The sequence below is a fragment of the Lepeophtheirus salmonis genome, chromosome 6 (assembly GCF_016086655.4).
Source record: "Lepeophtheirus salmonis chromosome 6, UVic_Lsal_1.4, whole genome shotgun sequence".
NCBI classification, from domain to species: Eukaryota; Metazoa; Arthropoda; class Copepoda; order Siphonostomatoida; family Caligidae; genus Lepeophtheirus; species Lepeophtheirus salmonis.
Genome location: NC_052136.2, coordinates 27,649,799 through 27,670,383, shown reverse-complemented (window position 1 = coordinate 27,670,383; position 20,585 = coordinate 27,649,799). Strand labels below are relative to the sequence as shown.

General features: G+C 32.3%; 1 protein-coding gene across 1 annotated transcript; it reads right to left on the bottom strand.

Moving 5' to 3' along the window:
- Nucleotides 1–1,183: 1,183 nt before the first annotated feature.
- LOC121120681 (uncharacterized) lies at nucleotides 1,184–10,705 on the bottom strand. The gene is made up of 5 exons (XM_040715547.2): nucleotides 10,231–10,705; nucleotides 7,545–7,933; nucleotides 4,053–4,223; nucleotides 3,134–3,194; nucleotides 1,184–2,136 (listed from the first exon to the last, which is right to left on the bottom strand). The coding sequence occupies exons 1-5, from the start codon at nucleotides 10,624–10,626 to the stop codon at nucleotides 1,969–1,971; spliced, it is 1,185 nt and encodes a 394-aa protein (XP_040571481.1). The 5' UTR covers nucleotides 10,627–10,705; the 3' UTR covers nucleotides 1,184–1,968.
- Nucleotides 10,706–20,585: the final 9,880 nt, after the last annotated feature.

The following is a 20,585-nucleotide window of genomic DNA, read 5'->3' as shown; positions in this document are numbered from 1 at the left end:
AAAAGATTGGACCGATAAAAAAAGACTGAAAGGAGAGATAATGACTTATTCGATAATCAGTCATAGAACCGAGCCTACACTAGGCATACTTATGTTAGTTCGTAACAAAGCGACAGTGAGCGGTGCCGTTTTGCGGTGAAATAATAAAACTCACTGAAAGATAATAATAGAGGGCGTTGTGAAAATTCTTCTAAGAATGCGCCTTTTTTTTTTAAATAAACTAGTTTAAACAAAAAGCTACAGACTGTCACACCACCACCTTGTGGAAAATATATTTTTTATACTTTGCTCATGCTCTATGGTTCATACAAACATAAGTGCTCCTGGTATTGTCTTGACTTGTCCTGTCAATTTTTTTTCAAATACTAATTAATATTACTTTAGTAGGGCTTTAAAAAAATCTACCAAACGCGTCATATCTTAGTTTATACTGAGAACAAAATTAAGTATATTTCTAGTGACTTATAGATGAAATCGATATTTTTTATTCAATATGGCCTTCCTAAAAGCCGCACAAACCTTGCAGATGTAGTCTTCTGACAAGTGAGCCCATGCAGCCCTGATGCAGACTCTAAATATCTCAAATACGCGTGAGGCTTGTTGCAGGTAGCTCCTTCGAACTTTGGCTGGATGGAATAATCCAAAGGATTAAGAACGGAGGAGCTGTTAAACCACATGGCCTTGGACACATTCACATTCTCTTGACAACTGAAAAGAGCCAGGCTTCAAACATAGATGGCACATTTTTTTATATTTCATCTTATTTTCAGAAATTACCAACCTTCAAAAGACAGATTTCAAAATGTCATGACAATCTGTTCTTTAGTTTCTACGTTATTGTTCTATCTGTGACACTATTTTTGTTATTTCCAACACCATGGATGAAAAACAATTTCGTGTTTGTATTTTATACTGCTACTTGATGGAAATAAATACCCTTCATGCTAGGCAATGCCTTGAAAAGTTGTATGGAGACTCTGTTCTATAAAGCAAATATGTTTTTGTAAAGCCCGGGACTTTCAGCACCTGTAATGTTAATTCTAGGTCTCTAAAAGTAAAAATATTAATTTAACCCTGAATAATTAATTATTTTCTTGCAGTCTGTCTTTTTATCCTTTGATTGCCCTTTAGTGGTTTGATTGTATTGAAAAGAGATTATTCAACTTTTAAGTAATGAAGTCCCTTGGATGATTTAATTATTTATTTTTAAAAACGAAACGAATAATATAATAGGTTATATAAATTATCTATATATGTTTGAGCCCCAGGGACAGTTTAGCGAAGCATATGAGGCAAGTGGAACAGGCTTGAACGGGTTAAATTAAAAAAAAAAACTGCCAAGAAACTTTCCGAAAAGGCTATAAATAAAAGTTAAGGTAATTTAACAAAGTAAATTGTTTAAAAAAATGCAATTAAATGAAATATTCCCACGATATAATTAAAAAAGGTCATAAAAGGATGGAACTTTTCTAAAAAAAGGCTTCTCCCAAGGTTAATAGAAATACACGGTTAGACCATCATGTAATGGGGCTTGCTAGAATTTTCAATTTGATGTACTTTACCGACTGCTAGGCAAGACAGACATATTTTTGACGTCATAGATTACAACAGAGGTACTCCAACAGTAATAGTCAAGGAAGACGATATATAGCTACTCTTTTTACTACTCTAGTTATACTCTATCACGTCACTATTAAAAAGCTTGGTGGAAGTGAAACATCAGTCGGAAAAGCGTAATGGTATAACCTTGCATTTCTATTAATCTTGGCTGCTACAAAATTATTATTTTTCATTTTATTAAAAGTTCAATTGAAAAAGGGCGCCTCATTTATTTTCTAAAAATAAAATAAAATTTAAAAAAAATGAAAGAAAAAGGCTCTTGAATTTTATCCAAGACCCCTTTCCCGCGTTACTTGTCCCTGGTGAGCCCCAATAATGAATTGGTCTGGAAGTAGTATGATCATTGAGCTAGCAGTTGGTACTGAATGTTGGAAACTGTGGGTAAAAATCTATAGTGAGTAGTTCCTTTTGAACATTGTTGCCCTGGAAGTAATTGTAAGGATTCTCAGAACTCCAATCCTCATTCAGGAAGCTCCATGTTTCGCAAGCATACGTTCCTTTATCTTCAGGAAGGACCTAATGATTAATTTTAATGATATTTGATATATTCTCTCATTTTGTTAAGGGATTAATCCAGAATTATAATTAAATCATGCTTTCTGTCGATTTTTGAACATCTGAGGGTCAATCGTCTACCTGTTCAATTCTTTGTTCTTTTTTTTAATGTTTTCCAAAATTAAAAACAAAACACCCAGAGTTTACTTTGCTACAAGAATGAATACCTTTTTATCTATCATGAATTACTTCGTATCTAAAATTGCATAATCTACATGAATTCACCTGAATCCACTAATTTAGTCACGAACATTGATGCCACCGGCAACTTTAACTTTACTGTTGTTTCTTGATCAAACTAATTATATAGCTAGAAGAATAAATGGAAATAGTGACAGAAAAATTAAAACAACGGTAAAGTTCGAACCGATACTATAAAAAACTAAAAAGACGGTAAATATATCATGTGGCAAAATGTCTTCGGAACTAAATTACCAGTGGCAAAATTACCGGTGGGGATAATGTTTGAGGCTAAGACCAAGAGCCTAATTCACCAAAGGTGAATTCTGCAGATGGAAGAAAAAAATGAGCATGCCAACTGATTAAGTGTACCTCAAAACGAACTAGGGGAAATTTTTATTTGTTACTAGTGTTTTGTCAGTCCTTATTAATTCAGTCCTTGGAACCAGTCCTTACAACTATGGGTCCTTCGGACAGTCAGTACTAGAACTGATTAAAAAAATAATAAATAAAGTTGTTTGCGTCATCAAGGATCGAACTTTATAAGGCTTAGGAATGATATATAAGAATGAACTGGAACATACCGAGACTGAAGGGGACTGTAGTCTTATGTGCAAAATAATGACTAACACAACACTATTTGTAACTAACTAAATTTCGGATAAATGGAACAGATGAACCCAAAGAGATTAACGAATGAGCACGTGTATGCAAATTTACAGAAATGAACGGCAAAAGTTATAAAGGATCCAAGTCTGGATTAAACCATCTTACAAACCTTGTATATTATTAATCGAGACATTTTTCCATCATCCGTGCTATCAATTCGTGCTCGAGATCTACAAAAATATCAAAATAATTAAAGCAAAATATCATCACTGTTACTAAAGGTAAGTTTCCATATATATTGTAATTGCACACATAACCAACGTGTTTGTGAATGATCCATTTATGTCTTGAGGTGAGTTCCCACACAATTCATGTTTGTAAGTGCATAGACTTATCGGAGCTCTGGCATTAGGGACTTCATTCCTATTTTAAGACCGATAACCATTTAAGCAAGACAATACATATACAGGGATATTTAAAAAAACAAGTTTTTTTTAATCTCCCTGTATATGTTATAAAAAAAACCGACTCAGTTAACAGGGGCTTGTTTTTGAATTTTTTGAAAAAAAAAAATCCATACATATTGACAAAAATTAAATTTCGTGGAAAAAAAAATCAAAAATCTATAGCTATTAACAAAAAATAATTTTTTTTTGTGAAAAACATTTTGAAAAACTAAATTTTTTTGCAAAAAAAAATATTAATTTTTTACCCAAAAACTACAACCTTGCTGTCTCAAAATTTAATGGACTTTATCCATATATAATCTGGGTATGTTGTAATATTGTATTAATTTGCAGTACGAAATAGGAAGAGAGGAATCCCGACTTTTTGAGTTACTCCCTTATGGAGTATACTAGGGGGTGGGGTCGGAGTCGAACCGTGGACTGAGGGATGAGATCGAATGAGATTACATTCACTTTTGCCGTAATCCCGGGGACCAGCAGATTAAAAAATAAATAGAAGCAAAAATATAACCTCTGTTCAACATCGTTGGCAGATGTAATTACGTTGATTAGGTGTACACGTACGATAGATGCGGAAACTCCTTTTCAGCCGTTTTAAAGATATTTAAACTATTAAATTACCCATAATAATCCAAAATGTCATGATATCTTCCTCTGGGATAGAAAAAGTCGTCATAGTATCTTGTCCATCGAACACCATCTCCACTTGCAGATAGCTGGCATACCAGTTCAGCCTCCCAGATGCAATCGTTGCATATTCTTGAAGGATAAGGAGAAGATGGAGGAACTCCTCTTGCAAATAATATTAATATATAATAATTATAATCTTTTAATTAAAGTGAGAAATTAGGATCTATTAAAAACTAATTAAAGCAATGAAGAGTTATTTTTTTCGTGTGACATAAACGTTTAAACCCCTTTGTCCCTGAAATATTATCACCTCAAAATACAATTTAAAAAGTGATTACTCCTTCTTTTGTTAATATGGAAGTAATTAGCTATCAAAACGTATTTGCCATGTGGTATTGGAACACGTCGTATTTTTTTTACTGTCCAATAACAAAGCTAATTTAATTGTTAATTTATCTCATAGAAATAACAAAAGGACTCAGTGGAAAGATCATGTTTTTTCCTTGTCGATGCTGATTGGCTTAAAAATTGTCAGCTGGCATAATATCTATTTGAATGTCTTGGACGGGGTTTAATTACTTTTTTGTGGTCGGTAATTTAATTATTTGTTATAATTTGCCAATAATTGCTATATATTTTTCATAATGGGGATGTCAAAATGTGTAGTCCAGTGAGTTATAAAAATAGATCAGCCACAGATAAAAAGTCTCTGGGCTTCACGTTCATAAAAATGTTTACATTTTCCAAAAGACGTAAATATAGGGAAGTTGTGGATCAATGCCATCAAACGTGCGAATTGCACTCCAACCAAAGGCTCAAGAGTTTGTTTTTAGTAGTATAATCAACTATTTTTCATTATGTGAGGGATATAAAAATTAAATTAATGGATTATTTTGAAACAATGATCTAATTTTTCGTACTTAAAATATTTTCTTTAGGCTCATTTTGAGAATAATGTTTCATAGGAAGTCTCAAGAAGGACGGTGGACCATAATTTAATTATATCTTAGTAGTTAAACATTATTAAATATTTTTGAAATTAAGATTGAGAGTGAAATAATAGTTTAAGTGACAACAATCTTTAAATAATTATGAATATAAGTTTCTATGTAAAAAAAACAAAAAAACTTCTTGTTCGTTCACATTGTATATTCTTGAAAATAGTCCACTCTCCATGTATATTATAGACCCCAACCCCTGAGCCGTGGACCAGTACGTGGATCAATCAGTCCCCAAATAAAGAATTAATTAGGCATTTCTGTTTTATTTGTTATCTAAGTCTGGTACGAGAATAAATGGGGACTTAATACTTCATCTATGTACAGTTGGAAGGAGAAGAAGAAATATTAGGTATAAATGTAAATACATAAGGTAATTAATTGAGTGAAGTAGCTCTTAGTTATTTTTGGGGCTGATAATTTTAATTGACTCATCGGATTTCACGGGCAACGAGTTACAATGCCTACTACATATTCTCCACAGTCTTTTGTTTTTGTTATGGGACCATCTTGTTGTAAAGAAACAAGCTCAAGGCTCCCATTGATTAAACGTTACGGACAGTTTTCGAAGTTATAATAGCGTTATATTGTTGGAGTAATGTGATAATAAAATGAGCACACAGTCGATTCATATTCGTTGTTATTCACTCCTCCTCCAGGGTCTGCAGTAAAATTGACAAGTGTTGTATACTCTAGTGCTCCCTCAATACATACTTGGTGCGGCAAAAAACTCTGTACACTTTCAATCTAAAACTTTATGAAGATGTATTTCAGCAACCAGTTGTAATAGGGTATATCAATAAAATAAAAATAACTAATATGATGTCTTGGCTACCGTAATCATCGATGCCCTTGGCAGGAATGATGGGTTCTAGGTGGCCACTGAAACCCTTGCATCCATTGTGGTTGTAGTCCTCAGACCGGCATCCCAGTGCTGGTTGAGATTGCTCATATTTGGGTTACTGACGGTGCAGGCCTTGGACATGCACTCAAAAAGTGGAGCCCAATGAGTTGGCATCGGACGAGTAGGGACCACATTTTCTTTGCCCAAAAAGGCAAGTTGTCCTCTAACCTTTTCTGAGTCTTTTTGGATGTGTGTACAGGCGCAACAAAGTGATCACCAGATGAGCTATATTTTCCCAAATATAGTCTGCTCAGTCACCACTTTTTATTCACTAGGGGCATTGAGAATATCATAAATATCATTCTTAAAGTCGGATAAAATATGTCCTAAAAAGCAGGAGGGTAATTTTTTTGTCTTCTAAAATATGTGTCAAATAAGAACACAGTATCTTAAAAATAGCTAAGATTGTATTTATATTTAGTTTGTCTATGTTAAAATTCCAAATTAAAACGATCTACCATAAACTATAAATATATGTACTATATAGTAAATAATGCTATTGGTAAATTTCTATTGTAAAACCCCCTTGTATACAACCATGTTTTCATGGAATTGAAAATTGAAACTCATCTCCACCAGAAGTAAGAGTGATTCTTGAAATAAATACAATTAATATATAAGATGTTCCTTCTTCAACCACGGTGAAGATATATTCTAAGACTAACTCGCTAATCCGTTTCTTCCTGTTTTTTATTTGGTATATAATATACATTCTCCCTTTTCCTGTTTGTACAATAGTTTGTTTTTTCGGATTTTTAATTTTTTTCGGTGCATTTATGAATCAACAACCCATACTTTAAAAAAGCGATCTTGTTTTATGAATAGAATCAACTTATTAGTGCAAAAAAAAAACTTGGCCTCCAGAGCCCAGGAATCTGGTCTGATTACAAATAAACATAGCGTTACGTATGTAATTCAAAATTTTGAACAACTTTAAGGTTATGTCTAAAGACTGTATCTGTCTCCGTTTTCGAAATAAATTTGTTTTTATCATCGTTTTTCAAAGTAAGGCGATTTTTTTAGGGAGGGGCGGGGACAGGGTCGGGATTACTAAAAAATAACTTGGTAAGAATATGTGGTAAAAGAACAACATGGCTTATGAATGACTCCAAATGAAGAGCTAAATATTGCCGTTTAAATTTTTTCCCGCTCATCGTTAATCAAAAATGAAGGAAAAACAGGACTCACATTCTGCTCAATTTCCAAGTCTGTTCAAAATTTGCAGCTTGGGGGGACAAAAGTTTGTGCTTTGAAATATGAACATAAATTGATCACGTGGTAGTCTTTATCTTTCAAGAAAAAAGGGATGAACCTAGTGTGATGGGAGTCCCTATTTATTCGGTCCAGTTCATTCTTAGGATTTGTCCTATTGGTCCTTGGGACCGACCCTTCAGTTCAGTCTGTCAGTCCTTCGGACTGTCAGTAGAAAAATTGAAATAAAGTTGAGTGACTCTTCAAGGATATAACTTTATAAGTTTTTACAACTGAGCTGGACCAAGAACTGCTGTCTTCAGTCTTAAATAAGGACTAACGCAAAAACTAGAAGAATCTATTTAAAATATTATCATTATATGGACCTACCCATATCCTCCTCCTCCAGGACGGTTATAGTTATTGGAATAGACTTGTCTAAACGGATTAAACCCCAAAAACCATCGTCCTTGAACATCCTTATAGTTTTCATTATTGTTGTATCCATCCACTGAGGGATAATTGTAATCATAACTATTCTCAATTTCAATCTCAATGTCTTCGTCCAGGATCCTTCCTTCTCTGTGCTCACGTGGATATCCGGGACCCCCTCCTCTGTTACCATAAGGGTAAATATCTCGACTTCGAACCATATCAATATTTTGAATTGGACATCGAGGTCTATTGTCCGGATCTATATATCCATCCCCAAAACTTTCAACACTCATTTTGTTATCTCTTAAATATCCTGTGATTTCGTAATTCCCCTTGTTCAATCTCTTAAGAAAAGGGATATTCGTTATTAACTCATTAAATATATTTTTTAAATTCAATTTGTTTTTATTTTAACATTTCATTTCCTTTCAAATTTTAATGAGCCTAATCTGAGGTTGAAATACGATATCATAACACAGTCTTTTAAATATATTAGTCTAAAAAGTAATTTATGAAGAAATTAAAGCATTGGGGAGTTACGATACGGAATACTGGGGAGTCCATGGGATTATATATATATATTTCAAAAATTGCTAGCTATTCACAAAAAATAGATTCTTTTTTGCAAAAAAATTTCAAAACCAGCGCTGTTAAAAGAAAATTAAATATTTTGGAAAAAAATTCAAAAATAAACAGATATTCTCAAAACATTTCTAAAATCCATAAACATTCACAAAAAATGGATTTTTTTTTTTGAAAAAATTTCAAAAATAAACAGACATTCGCAAAAATTTCCAAATCCATAGCCATTTACAAAAAATGGATTTATTTTTGGGAAAAAATTCAAAAATCCAATGCTGTTAAAAGAAAATTTTTATGTTTTGGAAATTTCGAAAATAAACTGATTTTCTCAAAAAATTTCAAAAATCGCTAGGTATACACAAAAAATTGATTCTGTTTTTGGAAAAAATTTAAAAAATCCAGCGCTGTTAAAAGAAAATTAAATATTTCCGAAAAAATTTCAAAAATAAACAGATCTTCTCAAAAATAATCTAAAATCCATAGGCATTCACAAAAAAATGATTTTTTTGGGGGGGGAAATTTTTTTAAAAATCCATTAATGTTAAAAGAAAATTAAATATTTTGGAAAAAAATTTCAAATCCAACAGATATTTTCAAAAATTTCAAAAATAAACAGATATTTTCAAAAAAAATTTAAAATCAATATATATTTTCAAAAAATTTATAAAATCCAAAACTATTCAAAAAATGGATTTTTTTGTAGAAAACATTTCAAAAATCCACCATTGTTCAAAAAATTAAATATGTTGGAAAAAATTTCAAAAATCCATTTTTATATACAAAAATTTTTTTAAGAAAAATAATAAAAAAATCCCGTATTTTGCATTAAATTTTTTCATCCTGACCAAAAAAAAATTCTAGAAAAAAGCAAAAATTCCATAATTTGGGAGGGGATTATAGCCCCTCCAGCCCACCCCCTGTGGACGTCCCTAAAATATGTATCAATATACCTTTGTAGACCGTGGAGTACAAGTTTAAATCAGAGGACTTCGTGGACATAAAACCTATATAGCGTTTTCTCTGACGTCATAAATTGCATCATAATTGAAGACTCCGTCAATTTTGAGCCTCATATTTCATATTTTTATTGCATCAAATAAACACATTTCAATAAATCTTGATTAAAATCCATCTAATAGCTTTAAGAATACAAAAAGATTTGACACTTAAATTCAATACTATTTGATGCCAATGATAAACACTGAAATTTGAATATAATCAAATTAATAGATACTCAAATCCCTTTGATATGTGCATTTTTGTACAGTTCTTTACTCTATATATTCTTTTTTTAAAAACCCATTCTCCTTAATAGCCCCCTAAAAATGTTAAATTACTACATAAATATTATAAATTTTATCTGGGTCATATGGGTCTTTAATATGCAACTTAAAATCGGTATTCGATGATCTTTTATTTACCTTTGAAACCCACCCAAATTTCAAAAAATTCTCTAATAGGGATCAGCCCCATAGTCAAGCATATATCCAACGACTATTTTTATCTTTGAGAGTTTGCCTACCTTGAACTGATATTTTTAATAATGTATTCTTGAAATTTTTTAATGATCTGCTTTTAATTTTTATGAAAAATTTGTTTTCATGAGTTTTAAAGAAATAAACTTTCAAGCACAATAATAGTGTTTTAGTAAAGTAAAGTCTTAGTTATGTTTATATTTTAGGTGGAGAGGAGGGGCTTGACTCCCTTGGACTCTGTAGTTATATAACTTTAAGGCATCAGTGTCACTAATTTTACAGTAAAGTATCGACTCCCATTTACTAATTGGTTAGTAAAACTTTAGAGAGGATCTCTCAAGCATGGGAATAGTTCTACATTATTTTTTACTTAAGTCTAATTTATTATTATTATAAGAATGGTTGAAGATGACGTCAGTGACTGATATCTACATTTCATGACGTCAGAAGCAAAGTCTGTTCTGTAAGATGGCTTTTGCGTCCGATTCAGACACTTCTTTAAAATTTAGGACGGGAATTGAGAGAAAATAATTTTTTTGGACCAATACATCTCTAGTTGACACAAAAATTAATGCAATTCTTACAGTTCTAAAATTTTGTTGCTCAAAATTATTGGGTGAATATCCAAATTGACCTGCATAACCGTCCAATCCATCTTGTCCTCCACCTCCATATGGACCGTAGCGTCCATAAAATGGCGTGTAATAGTTGTTATTATTAAGGGGGGTATAAGGAGAAGCCTGGGATATCCCAGGATAAGTGTTATATGAAGGCAAATTTGGCCTGCCATAGTATGCACTATCGCCTCCTGGCGGGAAAAAGAATCGAAAAGAAGAGCTCTCCTGGGATGACGGTTTGTCTTCTTCTTCCTGTCCTCCTGTGTAGCCGCAGTTCCATTCTTCATCGCATTGTGGAGAATATCCGTGACGGAGTTCACATTGATTTAAAATGAGTATAAATATGATGAAGGAGAGATTCATATTTCGTTAATGGTACACTCAGTTTACAGCTACTCTATCCAAATGAGACTAACAGTCAGCTCTTGTATTTGTATGTCTTGAAATTTGGAGCATATTGAATATATATTTTTAATTAGTATCTATTTACGTCACGGGTGGATTGCTTCTTCATCACCATTTTTTCATATTCTTAAAATAATACATATTTCTTAAACTATGTATGGTATATATATTCATAGAAGGAATATTGAACCTGTATCGTAGGTAAATATGATGTATAGAAATAGAGGAAGGTCATGCCTCCCTCGTTGTTGTCACTGAAGCCTTTTGTTAACTACAAAGATATGTACTTATGATGACACAGGAATAATTAAAAGTTGAAAATGTATTAAGAATCCTTCTTTTATCACACCGTTACGTCATTTAGGTACAAATAGGGAATACATTTTATTGTCAGCTGTCAATTTTTCGCCTTCCCACTTTAGTAGACATTTTTATAGCACGTGGTCATTTAGCAAAAAATGGCCTGAAAGGCCTCAAACCTTGTAAAAGTCAAATGTTTGAGTGTTCCCATCAGAAAAAGGTCAAAAATGGAACAGTTAGTCTTAAAACCGCAGCTATACACGTTAAGGACCATTAAAACAGGATAGACTTGATTAATATGCCAGGATGGCATAAATTACGTCATACGGAACAGGGGGAAAAGTAAAAAAAAAAAGAGTTATTAAATGAAATTCTTTCAAAAATAAAATCATTAATTCTTTAAAAAAGGTAAAAAAAAACCTTATAAGATGTCAAAAAATGGCCTTGGGAGGGACTAAAAACGATGTGAATAAAGAACCACGTGGCATAGAAAGGACCCATTAACAGTAGTGTTGACTCGAACAATTATAGAACCGGTTCGTCTCGACTAGTGTTGTGTTGGTCCTTATTCATCCAATACAGTACTGTAATAAGACCGTTAGTACATGCCCTTAGGACCGGTCCTGAGAACTGCCAGTCCTCAACTGTTGGTTCTCGGAATTTTTCAATAAAATATCGATGATTTATTAATTAAAATAAGTTCTATATTAAGAACATATCTTGCAAAAAATATTCATTTTTTCATTATAAAACGAAGATTTTATATTTTTAATTAATTATATAATCAATTCTATTTTATAATAGAGTAATAATTAAAAAAAAAAAACACCGTCAATGACGTCCAAAGGAATAGACTTTACCATCTTTAAGACCTGACAAGAGGACCGGACTGCAGTCTTCTGTTCTAAAGAAGGATCTACACAACATTAGGCAGAATTTGAGTCCATTATTTTTCGACTAGACTCATATGTTGGGAGTCGATTATCAAAAAAACTGAGTCCACTCCAAATTTTATTAGAGTGGCTTAATTTTTATAACTAAACCTCATCAAATGACTTATGAGTTTCGTGGCGCTCTTCTCTCTAGTTGCTCTTAATTAAGGATTATTACATGGCCATCATGGACTTACGGAGATTGGCCTGGGCTGTTTTCTTTAACTCCTCCGTGTCTAGTTTGGCCTTTTTTTACAGAGCCCTTCTTCCTATCCAACGTTTCGAACTTGCTAACAGTTATCCTGGAAATGACTAAATGCTTAGATTGGGCGAACGGAAATTCGTCGTTCCCCTTCATATGTCATTTTCTGGTCTTGTACGTAAGCCAGAAGCTCAGGTCTATCTTGTTTTCTAACTAATTTTTTATACTTTAATATATCGAAATATAAATTAATTTTAATCACTCAACCTTTATTAATTATTGAGTTAGTAAGTGTTGAGATTTCAATAGAAAACCCGATATGCCCTTGATATATACAAAGTAGGATTTGTTTTTATTTTCTTCGTTTCAAGGCTGCTTGTAGCTGATCTAACAAAACTCCATGATAGCAAAGATGTTCTTCTCCCAAACATTGATACAATTGTCAGGATTATTAGGTTCATTATCCATTATTTTTTTTTAAACGAGCAGGGCATATTTTATACAACTCAATATTTAGTCCTTGTTTGATGAAGGCAAGTCGTTTATAAATACGTTTTTATTTCTATTTTTGAATAAAGCAACCATGATTCGATGACAAAATTATATTTTATTTCCCTTCAAGCAAATCATAACATTTTAGACTCAATGGTATAATATTTGATATACATACAATATGCGAGCACATTAAATGTTGTAAATATGGATTTAAGTCACATTCTTAGGAAATAAACGACAAACATATCATTGAAAAAAAATGATCACCTTGAATTCTGATTGGTTAAAAACTTCTTAATTTATTTATTTCATCTTTTGACTCGTGCATCATTGTTAAGGATAATATTTGTGTAGAAGGTTGTAGCCGCAAATATATTTGTCTCTAACTCGTCGAGGTTTCTTGATACCCGGTTTATTCCTTTTATAAAGTTGTTATTTGAATGATAATGATTTATTATATTTTTTGAATGACCTTTTTTAAAGGAGTCAAGTCTTAATAGACTGCAATCATATTTTATTTATTATCCTAACTTTCTGACATCTATTGTTGTGCCAGCCCTGATTTGTTCGGTCCACTCTAGTTCCGTCTTAGAACCAGTCCTATCAATACTTGGGAATAGTGCTTTGGTCTGTCAGTACTAGAACGTATTAAGATAAGCAAAAACTAGAATTAATACATGGTGGAGCTCAAAACCTCCGCCTAAAATCAAATTGAGTTACGTATTTCAATTTTTACAAATTGAGATATATTCAGAAATTTGCTTAAGCTACGCACATATTTTTATCAGTAGTATTTAATTGGAATGGAATGCATCTCTAAAAACTTATGGTATATATTCATAATATATTACGAATTAACATATAAAAATTTGGTGTGAAATTGAAAATAGACATATTTCAAAATTTATTTGAAGTCAAAATATTGATCTCGTGCTCTTATGGGTAAAAACTCATCTTGTTGGCTTATAAAATAAGATACTACAAAAGGATAAAACAATTATCTACTAAATGGTTTTTAAAGTAAATTGGATATTTTCAAAAATCTTTTAAGATATATCGATTTAAAAATATGGTAGGTGGCGTCGAGGTCGAAGCTTTAGAAGCCTCTAAATCCTGAACAGGATGGTAAAAAAGGCTGAATTTTTGAGTTTTTAACTAATATTAAAATATGTGCCAAATTTGAAAAAAAATCGAGGATGGTGATGTAAAATATGTCCTTTTTTTTTTATTGATTTCCCTTGAAATGATCCGATGGTTCATTATGCATTCTTGATTAAAGTTTTTTGTTACATTGACTTGGAATGACATCAAGGAGTAAATTATACAAGCTTTTAGGACTGATATGCAGGACTAAACATGACCGGGACGAGATTGAACTGTGTTCAGTCCTTATTTAAGACTGAAGACATCAACTAATTTTGTACCTCGTGGTACATACTCTACTGATTCCCAGATATGACTATAGATATGACTTCATAACTCTTTTATAATATATTTACTCACGGATTTAGATAATATTATTGAAACATTTATCACTTTTTACTTGAATCGACAAATTGCGATTATGGATTGACGCAGTTATTATCTTTAGAAACATATGGTATTTGTCTTCAAGGAATGAATAATTATATTAATAGTACAATAAAGATAATCATAGTATTTACAGTAGGGGATTTGTTCGCACAAAACTGTTTATTGTGTGTCCCTAGCTATCTATGTAAATAAGGGTAATTGACGCTTCAATTATCCCTTATCTAGTTTAATGCCAAAACGATAAATGAATGATATCATTCAATCAATATTGTACAAGATGCGATATCTGTACAAGTTGTAACTAGTTGTAACAACAACCTTACTATAGAAGTAGTTGTGGGATGTTTTCGTTTTATCGAGTGGTCCATTAAAATCGGAAAACTTTGAAATTTAAACTTCAACAACATAGAATTTATTAATTAAAAAATATAATTTCAATAAAATTAATACATTAAAAAGATGTGAGTCTGAGCTCGCTTAATAATTAATTGCCTTAGCGGCAATGATGGCTTCCAAGCAATTGAAAATCTTAGCAATAGTGATGTCATAGACTATAAGTGGTTGCGTGTTTTGTCAAAAACCACCTGTCCTGCCCAGCAGTCGGTAAAATATATCAGATTGAATATTCTAGCAAATCCCGATTATATGATGGTCCAACATTGTATTTCTATTAACCTTGGAGTATTGCAACGGAGGAGATGGGTTTCTCTATTTAATGTTCAAAGAGGCAAGACTCATTTCACAGCGTAGACAGTGGTCCTGGTCGAGGGCCATCTGCTTGGATTGAGCGAATGTAACTTTGTCAATCCCGTTCAAGGGTAATTTTCTCGACTTTTCTCCACAGGGTTGTGGGGGGGGTGTTGGCTACTAACGAAACGTTTATATGGTCTGTTTCACGAAGGTTCTGAAGACACCAATTGCTTGAAGTGCACGAATGGAAATTTGCCGATCCAGTTCAATTGTTCATGTCTGTTTTGTATAACAACTATTTTTTATGCTTTAATATATCGAAATATGAATTAATTTCATTCACTTTACATTAGTTAATTATTGAATTAGTAAGTGTTCTGATTTCAATGGACCCCTCAGTAAAAGCGAGATTCTAAAGTTGTCATGAAAATACTGTCAGTCAATATTTTGCATTAGAGTAGTAAGGAAGAAATATTACTAGAAAAGGATTTGACATAATTTTTTGTACAATTAAACTAATTAAAATTTAGTTATCGAGTTTTTATTCGTGCTATTTATAAAAATTAGCCAATTCCTTCAATTTCTAACGACTTTTTCAATTCAGTTTCATATTTTGAAATTTGCCAATTTCTTTTAATGCAAAAAAATGCAACATAAAATAGTACAGAAGAGCTCAGATTAGTACTTTCAGATCTGGTGTCATAAATTAATTATAAAGTGGTGCAGTTTATTCAAATCAACACAACATTTTAAAGATCTTAACAAAATCCCAAATAACTAATTATTTAAAATACTAATAATCTACAATTATAAAATAAAATATGTTGCTAATTACATTTTGTATAATTTGTAAAATCCTGGGCTTTTGCAAGAATTAAAAGAAGTACAAAAGTGGGGCTTTATCTCAGACTTCATTATGGATATAATTTTCTATTTTTGAAAATGATTATACATAAGAGCCAAATTCACAACTTCTTCCTCACAATGAGACTTTCCATCTGTTTTCGTGACCGTTTAAAGTGCTAATTAACCAAACAACTCGTAAAAGTCGAAATCCTTCCGCTTCACTTCGCATCTTCTCTTCCTCAGACAATAATATTCTTCCCTTCACTTTGCGTTCCTACGCTTGACGTACCAAAATTATTTCCTTATAATTGAAAGGTTGCGATACTTGATTTTCAATTATCCTCTGTCGCTGTCTCCAATTTCGAGATAGAAAGAGAAAGGATGACGTACGGGCCAACTTATACAGGATCCCCCACCATTATACCCTTTTTATTGAATATTTGGTTTATTTATAACTTTGCAAGAAGGTTTCAAGGCACCAATAATACTTATGTTGTAGTTATAATCATATAATAAGATTAAAGGAGAACAGCTGTCATATAATGCAGGTTTATTTCGGATTTGCTTGTGGGGAAATATAATATATAAAGTTTGCAATTTTAATAGAAGGAAATCCATTCGTGTCGTCTATTTTATTTACAATTGGCTGAAGAGTTCATAAATTAAAATATAATTTGTAAAAAAAAAAATAACTTTATTGAAATAGTAAAAAAATTTAAATAAGGTTTCATCGAACACGGATATTTTATAGTAATATAAAATAGAAGACAGAAAAAATACAATATAAATTATGTTATGACTTTTATCAATCAGACTATTACTTCTAAATCTTTAACTTTATCACTCTATACTTGAATAGAGAAAGATTTATAAGGAGCTTTAGATGGTTCAGATTTCAAGAAAATCAAAAACCAACAACCTTAAGATATTTAATGTAAGAAGAAAAAAAAAGAAAAAAAAATAGGTCATGGTTCACTTATTTTTTTCATGACAAATATTCAAATAGCTGTAACGCTATTTTATAGATGATTTTTAATGATGTATTATACGTATATGTGTATAAAATATGTCCTATAACGTGGGATCAACTTTTTGTCGTTGCAATCTGAACATTATTTTTTATTTTCTAAATCTGCAATCATTATTATTTAATTCTTGAGAAGGGAACGTCTACGTATAAAGTCATAACTAGTGCGTGTGCTCATGAAAGACCGATAGTAATAATGAGGGTTTATTGCGAAATTATAATTGTAAGTCCTTGTTGGACTCGGAGTAGAATTGAAGAACGATACGGGTGGTCTATTGAAATCTGAACACTTACTTTTTCAATAATTAATTAATGTTAAGTGCTTCAAATTAATTCATATTTCAATAAATTAAAGCATTAATCAATTAAGTGTCTATGAATTTTTGAAATTTTTCTTCAAAAAGTTTAATATTTAAATTATTTTTGAAATTATAATTTTTGTAATTTTTTTTCCAAAAAATTTATTTTTTGTAAATTTTTGAATTTTTTCCCCCTAAAATTGATTTTTGGGGAAAAATATGTGGGTTTTTGTAGTTTTTCTCCAAAAAATGTAATATTTGAAATTTAATTTTTAAATTTTTTTTCATAAATAATTATTTTTATTGTGAACAGCTGTGGATTTTTGCGATTTAAAACCAAAATGAGAAAAGCTATATGGATTATAAAGAAATTTAATATTTTTAATTTCTTTTTTAAAAAAATTTAATTTTTTGTGACTGGGAGCGGAATTTTGAAAAAAAAAATCTTTTTTTTTTTTTTTTGAAAAAATCCCCCCCCCCCTCCTAGTTTAATCCTGCAGACGCCCTTGTCCTTACTTAATAGTATATAATAGACACAAGATCATGTCATCAAAAGTAAATAGGAATATTAAATAAATAGGTTGAAGGCAAATGCAAAACCTTTTGAATGGTATTGTCCATGGCAAAATTGTATTGTATATATTTTAAAGATCTGTTATACAATGATGATACACGCTGCTGTCCCACACAATGGTCAATTAATTCCACAATGCATGTATACCTACAGGATGATTGCGACACTCTGTAAGATGACAATGTATATGAAACATTTTAAACAATGTTCTTACCAAAGATGTATAAGTATGGACTTGTGCAAATAAGTATGTCTTACAAAAAAACCACACAAGTGATTAAGTTGCATTAAGGCTCGTATTCTTTCATTCAAATCCTCCATAACAATAACGGCCTAGATTGACTTTCATAGAAGTAACATATTGTGTAAATATTATTTTTTTATAGGGATGTATTGGTCTGAAAACATTGACATTCCGAGCAGTCCTGGCTTAAATTTTAAGGAAGTGTTCGAATCGGACAGAAGGCCGTTCCATAGAGCAATCTTTGATAAACAATGTCATCATACAGGGTTCGGAAGCAAAACGTGGACTGTTAATAAATACTAATTATGTAATTAAAGTAGAGAAGTGTCGTGTTTTTTCCCTGCATATTCCGAATCTCCTGTCGTTTTTGCATAAGTAAACAATAATAAACATTTCTCAAATCTTTCATCATGAGTGAGCCAAGAAGCAAAAAGGTAGAGGATCTCAGACCTTCTGAATGCCAAACTTGATGTGGGATTGAGAAGTGCTCCAGGAGCCTCATTTTCAAGGTGGTCAAGATGAAAAAGAGCTCTCAAAGAAAGAAGGAAGTGGGGGACAAAACTTGAAAAGGGATTCCTAGTTTCTGGGGGACCTGAAGAAGATGATCAACGAGGACCCCACAAAATCCATGAATCGCCTCTCTAACGAGTTTGACGTAGACGAGGGGACAGCCAGGAGGGCTGTGAAGGAGGACTTGGGGCTGTCCTCTTAAACAAGGACCCCATACCACGTGTTGAAGGACACACTGAAGGAAAGGAGACTGTAGAGGTGCAAGAAAGTTCGTGAGTGGATAAAATATCCACAGTAAAAAATTCTATGACTCTAAGATTTTCAGCATGGACCAGGTCTGCAAACGTCGAAACGACCGTTCGCTTGGGGGATCACCAGAGTAGGTCAAGGGGGTGTTCTGTACAAAATGTCTGGCCCAAAAAATGGTCCTGGGGGTCGTGGCGTCCTACGGAAAGAAGATGCCTCCCTTCTTTATAAAGTTGGTGAGAAAATCGGCCAGGGGGCCTACTACAAGGTGTTGAGGTTCACCATACTGCCATGGTTCAAGGCCACCTTACCAGAGGACAACTATGTGTGGACCCAAGATGGTGCACCCTCACACACATCGGGCAAATGTCAGAAGTTCTGCACCGACAACATAGCTGATTTTTGGCCCAAGAACATATGGCTATCATCTTTGCCGGATTTGAACCTGTTGAACTTTGCTGTATGGGGTACTTTGGAGAGGGAGACTAACCGGACATCTCACCCTAATATGGACTCCCTGAAAGCCGCCATTGTGAAGATGTGGAACAATTTGTACGAGAAGTTCATCATTAACTTCTGCAAGGCTTTCTGCCACCGTGTGGAGACTCTGATTGCTGTTGAGGGCGGCCATATTGAGTGAACATGTTCACAAAAGTCGTGTCTCAAAGTTTTGCTAAAAAAATTTTAAAGTTATTTATCAAAAAAATAAAATTATTGACATTTTTATAAAATCAGTCATTCAGTCCATGTTTTGCTTCCGAACCCTGTTTATAGAGGGTCGTTCAGGTAAATACGGACTACTTTTGACTGCATCCTGCTCATTAAGGGAGGCAAGTAGAGAGGTTTGATTTTTTTTTTAAATCATATAATTACTTTATTCTCTGTACATTAATTTCATATATCCAAAAAAACACACAGCAACTTCACTACAAAATAATATCAATATTGACAATTATTTGTTATACTTGGTTCAAACAAAAAAAAAAGCATGGGTAAATGAAAAAAGACAATAACAAATTAGCGAAGATCAGCTCAATAATTAAATTAAAAAAACCAAACTACAATACATTTCCATTCATATCGAATCTTTCCAGGACTTTGTGGGATCTTAAGAGGAGTCAGTCTAGACTAGTAGGTATGTAAGACTTCTTACTTCTTGCGGCATAGAGAATAATTAGCACTGTAGGGATTAAGCTTTCTAGTTTGAAGTAAAATCTATATGTAGGTGCCGACATTAAAAGACAATCAATCCCCAATATTTATTTTTGAGTTGTAGTATTCCCTCAAAAAGTCAGTGCTCATGTGCACAATGTTGACTACTTTTGGGGAATCCGAAACAGATATCTTGAAGTCTCTAAACTGGACTTACAGAATGTGCAGTCCCTCTCTTGCGCGAATGTAAGTACACTCTTACGTATGTTCTATTTATAATAACATCAACTATTGCTTTATCAAATTGAAAGGATGTTTTATTGAGAAAATTAAGGGATTTCATTGTGTGACCATGACAAGCAATTTTAGTATAAAGTGAGTTACTACAATTTGAATGAAATAAGTTATTTTGCAAATAACTTTGATAATTTGTGTGAAAACGTTCTTAAAAATTAAGATTAATTCAACTTAAGAGCCATCTTGTGGGTAAAACATAAGATATGCGTTTGTGTGTACAACGTACTGTCATTTTTGAGTGTATCTTAGGACGGCATAGACTTCATCTATGAAATAACAATCGATTCAGGTATGTGTTTTATTCAATAAAATATGAGTTGAGGACTCATTTTTAACAACGAGTGTGTGTAGCTTAAGCTCATATTAAAAAAAGAAAAGAAAAAAGGAAGTACATTATATAATATGAAAAATGTTACTTTAAATAGGCATGTGCGGCTGAAGCTCAGCCAATGAGTACTTTATATATAGATAAGTGGTTCTTAACCTTTTTTCTCGAATTCCCTCATTTTAGTGAGCCAACTCTCCATTTCCCACCACAGCATTGATCTTTGACAAATTCAATTTTAACCC

Bases quoted from the DNA above. Each gene is read 5' to 3' on its own strand.
- LOC121120681 (XM_040715547.2), bottom strand. From the start codon at position 10,626: ATGAATCTCTCCTTCATCATATTTATACTCATTTTAAATCAATGTGAA. The intron at 7,934-10,230 runs GTAAGAATTGCA...CCTTTTCTTAAG, and splicing joins AGCAACAAAATTTTAGAACT to AGATTGAACAAGGGGAATTA. The intron at 4,224-7,544 runs GTAGGTCCATAT...ATTATTTGCAAG, and splicing joins CCTGGAGGAGGAGGATATGG to AGGAGTTCCTCCATCTTCTC.